This window comes from Cibotium barometz, chromosome 13, assembly GCF_041138505.1.
Source record: "Cibotium barometz isolate CiBa-2024 chromosome 13, ASM4113850v1, whole genome shotgun sequence".
In the NCBI taxonomy this organism is placed as follows: Eukaryota; Viridiplantae; Streptophyta; class Polypodiopsida; order Cyatheales; family Cibotiaceae; genus Cibotium; species Cibotium barometz.
The window spans coordinates 44,931,864-44,940,345 of record NC_141058.1 but is presented as its reverse complement, the minus strand read 5'-3'; the positions used below and the strand labels follow the sequence as shown (position 1 = coordinate 44,940,345).

The following is an 8,482-nucleotide window of genomic DNA, read 5'->3' as shown; positions in this document are numbered from 1 at the left end:
AATCCTCAAGTATGTTGGACACATTGGATCATTTTTGAGAAAGATCTAGATCATGTATACATACATGTGCTCATGATGATCCTACGTTAATGCAGAACTCAAGGTAGAGCTTTGTGATGATATAAAGGGGAGGGTCAAAGTTGAAGACCATCGAGAGTGTGAAGAAGCACTCCACAACTAGCTGTGAGCTTGATGATGGTATGTTGGATGAGGTTTTGACTTATTAGGCCATGATATGTGCTGGTCAAAGGACATCTCAAAGCTTTGGTGCTGATTTTGCGATTTTTTCTATTGTTTATGCAAGGATGAAAGTTTTATATACGATGGAAATGTAGCCACGGGTTGACGTAGTGTCTTGTTTGGGCCTTAGAGGCCACATGCAGATCATAGAAGAACCATCGCCATTCACTCACCGCAACACCAAGAAGCAAAATCAGGCCACCAGTGCCAAATGAAGTAAGAAGCCCTTCCAATGGAGGAACTACCATCAGCTTGGCATCATTTGCGTGCAGAGTGCGCCATTATGCCACCTCCTGCCCACACGCAATGCCCTCTCTGCCCCTTCCATTGCCATCCACTGCCTTTCCGCCCCCATCTTGCGCTGGCTCTAACCATCACCACCTCCACCTCACGCCAAGTCATCATTGTGCCTCCCTCTATTGCTACTATTGTTGCATGTTAGCTCGCGCCTACCCACACCACCCCTCCTACTCTTGCCTTCCCACACATCTCATGCTCCCACCCAACCCTCTACCCATGCCACTCTCCTCACCCGTTCCCTCAACCCTATCCACCCATCAACCCACCAAAAACCCAACCCTAACCACCAACCATATGCCCTTATCCACCACCACACTGACTTCCTACCACCTGACCAACTCCCTACCTACCCCACCAACTTTCTACCCACCCCTCCCTAACACTGATCATATCCACCACACCAACTTCTTACCCACCCCACCAACTCCCTACCTACACCAAGGACACCATACTCACCCCCCCTACCCCTTTGCTCTAGCCCCTACCTATATCACTCAAACCACCTACACACCCACCCCAATACCTTGCCACTAACCATCTACCCACCCCACCCCACTCAAATCCCATCCCATCAACACCACCTTACCCACCCCACTAACTCCCTACCCACGCCACCAACTCCCTACCTACACCACCAACACCCTACCCCCCCCCACCCCTTGGCTCTAGCCCCTGCCTATATCATTGAGACCACCTACACACCACCCCAATACCTTCCCACTAAACATTCCCCACCCCACCCCACTCCAATCCCATCCCATCAACACCACCGCTCCCCCTCCCCAAAACCATCCCACCGACCAGCCCTTGGAGTGCTCCATAAAAGCTTCTGTGGTAGCCCCAACTAGCTACCAATTCTCATGAAACCCTCCCCTTGGGATTGCTCAAGACCAACCAGCTCCTAGGGGCCTTGACACATCTGCATTTCTCTCCTTGGACTTGTGCACTTCTTCTGGGACACCAACAACACTTAGCATAGCTAAGCCTGATGTTGATACAATGTTGCCTGGTCACCACACCATCAAAAGATCAAGACATGAGCAATGGTTTCTTCCATGCATGATGCAAGAAGGGTAGGTGAAACAAGAGCAACAACAATATCTTAGAATCAGCCTGAAGCTCTGATACCAATGTCACATGCGAAAGCTATGGATAGTTTCTGATGCAAGAACAATCAGCATAGACAAAGAATAGAGAGAGAGAGAGAGAGAGAGAGAGAGAGAGATTTTCAATATAATGGTACAGAAAAGGTACCATGTCTATTGCCTTAGGCCTTCCCAAAAGGTAAACAAAACCCTAATCTAGACCTCACTCCATAGGGAGTGTGATAATCCAAATGATTGCTTGGCTTAGCCTTTTATAGGCCCATGACATGCCCAAGAAGCTGGCCGACTGCTCCATCTCTAGCTACAGTGCATCTTTCTCACTTCTTAGCTTGATTCACACGAGAGTCCCACTCATACCCAATGTGACCGATTGCTCTCATGGCTTCCTTTCAGCAAGCGGTGCACACAATGTGAATGACAAAGCGCATTGGATGAAGTTTGAACAGCTTTGTGAATTCCTTGGTAGCTTGTTTTAAGACTTGCCCTCTTTAATGAGCCACTGACAGGCAAAGCAATCCTGTGAGCTTGTAGAGTGGAGCTAGAGTTTGTGTTACCACTAGGGACTTCTGATTAGCTCTGAAGGTGATCATTTGCACTAGCCCTCTCTTCGATACATCCTCAATATCCAAATGGCATCTGCATGGGTAGCAATCATCACCCGTGTCCATGCTGAAACGCTAAAAACTGGAACTCAAAAAAGATATCGAAAACTAAATCTTCCCAAACCCTAAGTATTCTCCCCTGAGATGACTCCTAAAGCAAGTAGACAACATACATGGATGCTAGATAAGAAGATTGTGCAGATATCTAGGCCAAACTAGCACAGATCTAATCTTTCCCCAAACCCTCTCCTAAAGCAATGGGTTCCATCCCTAGTCAAGAAACATAAATGGAATGGTGAGAAATAAATAACTATGAGAGTCATAGACTCTGATACCAACTATAAGACTATTAGGGATGAAAGAGGCTTAGCGGAAGACTTGCAAACACAATTACACACAGTGATCCTAATCTAATACTTGTATTGAAAACAAAAAATAAATACAATTGATAGTTCAAAGTGCGAATGTGATCAAACTGCTGATCTCAGCCCAAGGTCAAAACTCTACTCTTCAAGCAAGTTCCAAACAAACTCTACTGTTCAGGCAAATGCTGGTTGCCAGATCCTTCTTCTTGCTTCTCCAATCCCCTGCAGCCCTATGCATTGAAGAGCTTTAAGTGCAGATTACATGATGATTTAAGTGAGGGCTGGGTGCCTATTTATAGACAAATTCCTGTCCAACTAGCATTGCAAGCCCTACAAAGTCACATACCAGTTTACATTGCACTAAAAAGGTGCCCAAACCTTATTTCCTAGGCCAGGCTGGTCTGCAAATGCTTAGGCTGCCCGGAACTGGTCCAAAACTACCTTGTGGGCTGCCCAAGTTGTGCCCACATTAATGCCAACACAAGCCTTGGCTGCCTCCTGCCTTCTACCTGCAGGTGGGTTACTACAAGTTAGCCTGCTGGTCAAACCCCACAACCAAGGTCCCCTGCAGCAGAACTGTGCCCCCGGTTTGGAGTGAGGTTGCAAGATACCTTAAACAAACCCAAAGTACAACACCAAAAAGCCTGGAAAAAAACAGCAGAGCAATGAAACTGTAGGTGCATAAAATCCTACAAAGCTAAACTTTGTAATTGCTAGTCAAGAACCAACAGCTAAAAGTTTGCATTCACGTGCTTGAAATAAAAATGCCAGGGCAGGCATGCATACAAGCAATTATGTACAGCTTGCTTTCATAATATGCAGCATAATAAGAACAAACTTCATTTCAGCATATTAACTACTTCTAACAGTATACACAAATCAATGTACATCTGCTGAAAAACCAGATTAGTAGTAATCAAAAATGCCTACTCCTCTGCCCTGTAAGAGACTTCCAGTCCTGCCACCGTCTGCGCAAACGATGCTGCACTTTCGATTCACTCGAGCTTGTAGGATCACCCATAATGTCTGCACGCAAAGAAAAATGGATCGGCCAATATCATTTATGGGTGAAAATAGAGGGTAAGGCAACAACTAAGACATAGGTGGCATTGCTCACCTTCTTCTTCCGCAATCTTTTCAAAAATGCTGCCCACTGACAGTACCGCTCGAGTGCCATTCTCTCTCCAAGGACTTAGCCGTAGTTGCTCCCTCTCCTCTTCATCCTGCTCATCAGTGACACCATCATCCTCATATCCAAGCTCTCCATCACCTCGGTACCCAGGTTCACTGCCATAGCCAGATTCAAGACTCTGAGTTTCGTTTACAATCCAGGCATGAAACACATCTACCCCATCTCTCCTGTGAACTACTCCTTCCCCACTCAGCGAAAATTCTGAATCCCAGCTGATACCACCAGCATCACCGTAAAAGAAAAGCTCCCCGCTTGAGTCTGTTCCGGGCATGGGAATGTCAGAGCAAGTAGCATAAGCAGCAGAAGCGCCCACAGTGGGTGGATCAGAGGTGTACATTCTTGCTCTCCGTGAATCACTGCTCCTACCTGAGCCAGACAGCGAGGATCCACCTTTACGCCGCCTTTTCCGGGCCCGAGAACCCTCTTTCCATCGCCATAGCCCCCTTGCAAGAGCTCGGGAAAGCTGCTTGTGCCTCCTGCTCCAGCCACTTAGGCTAGGGGGGAGCATCGGGAGCTTGCCACAGTCTCTGGAATTCAACGCATCATGTTGCTTGACCAGTGCTGTTTCCTCTGTCAGGTATCCTGTTAAACCATAGACGCCTAAAGTGGGCGAAATCGCTGCTGCCATTTCTACGTCTTTATGACTTCTGCTAGATTCCAAACCCTGATTGTGGACAAAATCTCCACAGCTAGGGCTTCTTCCAAGATCCAAACCTTGGCAGTCCACACTGATAGCCGTTTCTTCTGTCATTTCCACATAATTAGGGTTTCTGCGGTTAGGGTTTATGTATTTAGGGTTACTGCTGGGATCCAAGCCCTGCTGGTCCAATGAAGAAGAGACTCCTTTCAAAGGATGGTAAGACCATCGGAACCGTTCGCTGCCAACACTTTTGCTCATCATCTGCTTGAAGGAGCATTTGACAAGACGCAAAGCAGGAGAAGAAGTTGATCTGCTTGCTTTGACGTCCAAAGGCATGGTGGGAGATGCACCTGCGAAGACAAGCGCATTTGCGGGTTCATCGCCTCCATAGTCAGCCGACTGATCAAGATCTGCAACGATAGCCGTTGAAGGGGCAACAAATGGGCTCCAGCTATTGAGTTGCAGAGTGCAAGCGTCCAAGTTACGGGAGCCGTAGTGAGCAATGGTACCGCGAGACATGGCCTAGACGAGGGTAAGCAGGGCTGACAGCATCAGAGGTGCGCCATAGCTAGGGTTTCTGCCATGGCCTAAGCTAGAAAGAAGCTTAGCATCTAGGAGGTTCTGTGCCGTGCTAGGGTTCGGGAATACCCAAAGCTAGCAAGAACCTCGGCAGCTCGTGGACTCTCCCCGTAGCCAACGCTAGAAAGAACCTTAGCAGCTGTCCCCTGCTAACATTCCGCCATAGCCGGATCCAGAAAGAAGCTTGGCAGAAGGGGGAGACTCTGTGCCTTGCCCAGAATCCAAGTTTGGCGAGGGAATCTATGTTGCGCTAGGGTTTTGCCATAGCCAGAGATCAGGAAACCTTCACAACAGAAAACCTCAATGGGGGGTGCTGAGAAGCTTAGAGCTGAGCTATAGCCGAAACCCGCAAGGAGATTGCGACAAAGTAAGTTATGAAAAACCTGTGGAGCCATCCGGAGCCAGTGCAGATTCAGGGTCCCACCATCGCCAGAGAGTGCAAGAAAGGGCGTGGAGGGCTACTTCTGTGTCAGAAAAGGAGGATACGGAGAGACTCGCACGTCGCTGCAAGAAGAAGTTCAACAGTCCGCCATATCTAGCGAACATGAGATACTTTAAAGAGGATGCTTGACGAAGAATAATTCATTGGTTAACTCCAAAGAGCACTGTTTGGAAAATCCAAATTATAAAAAACAATACTCGTGCAGAGACTCTCTCTCTCTCTCTCTCTCTCTCTCTCTATGTTATGATAGACTTTCTCTTTCTTGTTTTGCACTACAAATCAACAAGCGATTCTAGGAGTTTTTTTTCTCTCTCTACACCAAAAAGCCTATGTTCTTACCCTGTCATCTACAAGCCAATGAAGTTGCATGCCTCTCTCGCATTATCGTTGCATATGTGCCCCTTTCCCTATCGTGAAGTCTCTGTAAGCACACTACAGTCTCTATAAGCAACTCTATAAGCAAACTGCAGTGTGGGGAGACTACCACTCTTTCTCTTAGCTCCCTCGCTTTGTCCTTATGTAGCAAAGACAATCTCTCTCTCTCTCTTTATCGTTGCATCTGTGCCCCTTTCCCTATCTCGCGAAGTCTCTATAAGCAAACTGCATTGTGGAGAGACTACCGCTCTCTCTCTTAGCTCCCTTGCATTGTCCTTATGTAGCAAAGAGAATCTCTCTCTCTCTCTCTCTCTCTCTCTCTCTCTCTCTCTCTCTCTCCCGTAGTGTGTGTGTGTGTGTAATAAAAGAGGACCCTCGCACTACCTTTCCGCCACCCACAAGTGGGGTAGATTGGCTAGTGCGAGGGCCCTTATAAAGGCCATGATCCACCTGAGTTCAAGTCCCTCTATTGGTCGTATATGCCCTCGTGTTGCATTCTACGAATGTTAACCTCTCTCTCTCTCTCTCTCTCTCTCTCTCTCTCTCTCTCTCTCTCTCTCTCTCTACATAGAAGATGTACTCTTTCTCTCACTCTTGAGAAATCCAAGTCCATTAGATTTTTTGGACCACAACCATGTTGATTTCATCTCAAACTTCAATGCTAGAGTTTCAAAAGTGAAAAAGTGTCTAAAGGCCAAACACCTCACAAGATTTGAATCCACACAATTTCTCAGAGAGGTTTGCTCATCAAAACTTCCACCTAGAAGCATGTGCAAGTTGCCATTTTTTATATTTTATTTTGATTAAATTAACCTTGGAACCAAAAGGATTTCTCATGGGTTCACACAGTGAGCTACATCCATCTCCAAACTATCGAGTAGCATGTCCTCTATGTAAGAAGATAATGCACATGATTATAATGTGTTAGATCATCTAGACATTGGAAAGCAAATTACCCATGAGTATTGAGGTAACTTGGAGCATGGATAGATATATCCTAGTCAATGTTAAGTTTCAGCTCTTAAATGGCTATGTATATAGTTCAATTAGAATTCTATTAAGCATTATAACTCAATTTTGGTGATTTTCTATATTTGGCTCTTGAATGACTAAGTATGTAGTTCAATTATAATTATATTTAGCATTATAACTTAGTTTTGGTGATTTTCTATATTCTAAGCATTATAGTTAAAGCTAATAATTCTGTTTAAAGGTAACTTGTCTAAAGCTTTTTGGGAATTACCATAACTCAAAAATGTCGTCAAGGATATAGCCTAGTTATTAGAGTACATTACTCTCAATAAAGAGATTGTGCCATGTGTGGAATCCATGAAGGACACTCATCTCCTTTGAAATAGTAGGTTCACATACTAGTGTGTTAACATAGGTTGGTTGTAACGTCCATATATTGGACACACCAGATGCTTTCGAACTTTGTCCATATTACTTTTGTAAATCCAACTCCTAGGTTGATTGCTATTGTTAGAAATAGGGTTGCAGGAATGCACACACTCACACACAGTGTGCAGAAGCTAAAGGAAGCAAAACCTCCTAAAGAGGGAAAAAGTGCCTCAATTGGTCCTAGCGTGTTCACACACATCACTACCAAATATGACTACAAATCCCCCTAGGAGTAATGATGTGAACCAGGGGTGAGCTAGCACTAAAAGCATAGAGATGTGTCAAGCTCTTTGGATCGTGAGAGGGAGACCAGACTAATCCTTAAAGGGAAATAAGTTTAAAGCTTTGCGAAAAGCTTCAAACTTCTCTTGTGAGAGAGCCTTCATGAATAAATATGCCATCTTGTCATGTGTTGGCACATAAACCAAGTTGATTTCCCCTTGTAGAGCATCTCTCCCTGACATAATGATAATGCACCTCCATGTGCTTTGTGCAAGTATAAAAAATTGGATTCCTTGCAACTGCCATAGTGCTTTGACTGTCAGTAAAGAAGCCTTGTGGTTAAAAACGCATAAAGACTTGAAGTGGAGATTTGACAAAAAAATTGTTTTAATTTTAGAAAAAATTATTGAGCCAAGAGTCAAAGAGAAAAGTGTATGTCACTCACTTAGCATAGAGCGTTTTGTGAGGGCACATTACGTACAAACTTTTGGAGAAACTCGACATGATTATCTTCCCCTATTACCCAATCGAAATATAAAGAAAATCTATTGAATTCCATTTCTCAATGGCCACAATGTTAGGAGTACCTATTGATGGAAAAGGTGGGTCAGCCACCATTAGATCATCTGCGGTCGAAAAAGGCAAGGCCAAAATTGCATATAGGCATGGGACTCACTAGAACCCGCGAAGGGAGGTCGAGACCATAGCATGTCGCCCCTCACACTCTAGTGCTACTACGAGTGTGCTTGCCCTTTGGGCAATCACATGCCATGTTTATCCATCCAGCTGGGGCTGGGAGGGATGGCAATCACATGCCATGTTTATCCCTCCCAGCTGGGGCTGGGAGGGATGGAACGCAAGAATTGCCCAAGTATTTGAAGCTTTTTCTTGTAGAGAGGAATGCGTAGAATGAATCTGTTTAACCATGAATGGAAGACATAGCGGCGAGGTAAACTTCTATTCTGCGTTACCCCTACACTCAAAAGGATTTGGTGCTCTTTGATCCTTAGTTGCTATG

At 45.3% G+C, this 8,482-nt stretch overlaps 1 protein-coding gene across 2 annotated transcripts; it reads right to left on the bottom strand.

Annotated features, from left to right (window-relative positions):
- Positions 1-2,650: 2,650 nt before the first annotated feature.
- On the bottom strand, positions 2,651-5,618 carry LOC147632728 (uncharacterized). 2 transcript variants are annotated; one of them, XM_086807566.1, is made up of 3 exons: positions 3,731-5,618; positions 3,544-3,639; positions 2,651-3,257 (listed from the first exon to the last, which is right to left on the bottom strand). In XM_086807566.1, exons 1-3 carry the CDS (start codon positions 4,962-4,964, stop codon positions 3,226-3,228), a joined length of 1,362 nt encoding a protein of 453 aa, XP_086663692.1. In that variant the 5' UTR covers positions 4,965-5,618; the 3' UTR covers positions 2,651-3,225. The 2 variants fall into 2 exon arrangements, with proteins under 2 accessions (XP_086663692.1, XP_086663691.1); XM_086807565.1 differs by having other exon boundaries at positions 2,651-2,843; positions 3,731-5,608.
- Between the last annotated feature and the right edge of the window lie 2,864 nt (positions 5,619-8,482).

Coding starts and splice junctions, on each gene's coding strand:
- LOC147632728 (XM_086807565.1), bottom strand. CDS start 4,964: ATGTCTCGCGGTACCATTGCTCACTACGGCTCCCGTAACTTGGACGCT. Junction 3,640..3,730: donor AAAGATTGCGGAAGAAGAAG/GTGAGCAATGCC, acceptor CTTTGCGTGCAG/ACATTATGGGTGATCCTACA. Junction 2,844..3,543: donor GTCTCTTACAGGGCAGAGGA/GTAGGCATTTTT, acceptor TTCAATGCATAG/GGCTGCAGGGGATTGGAGAA.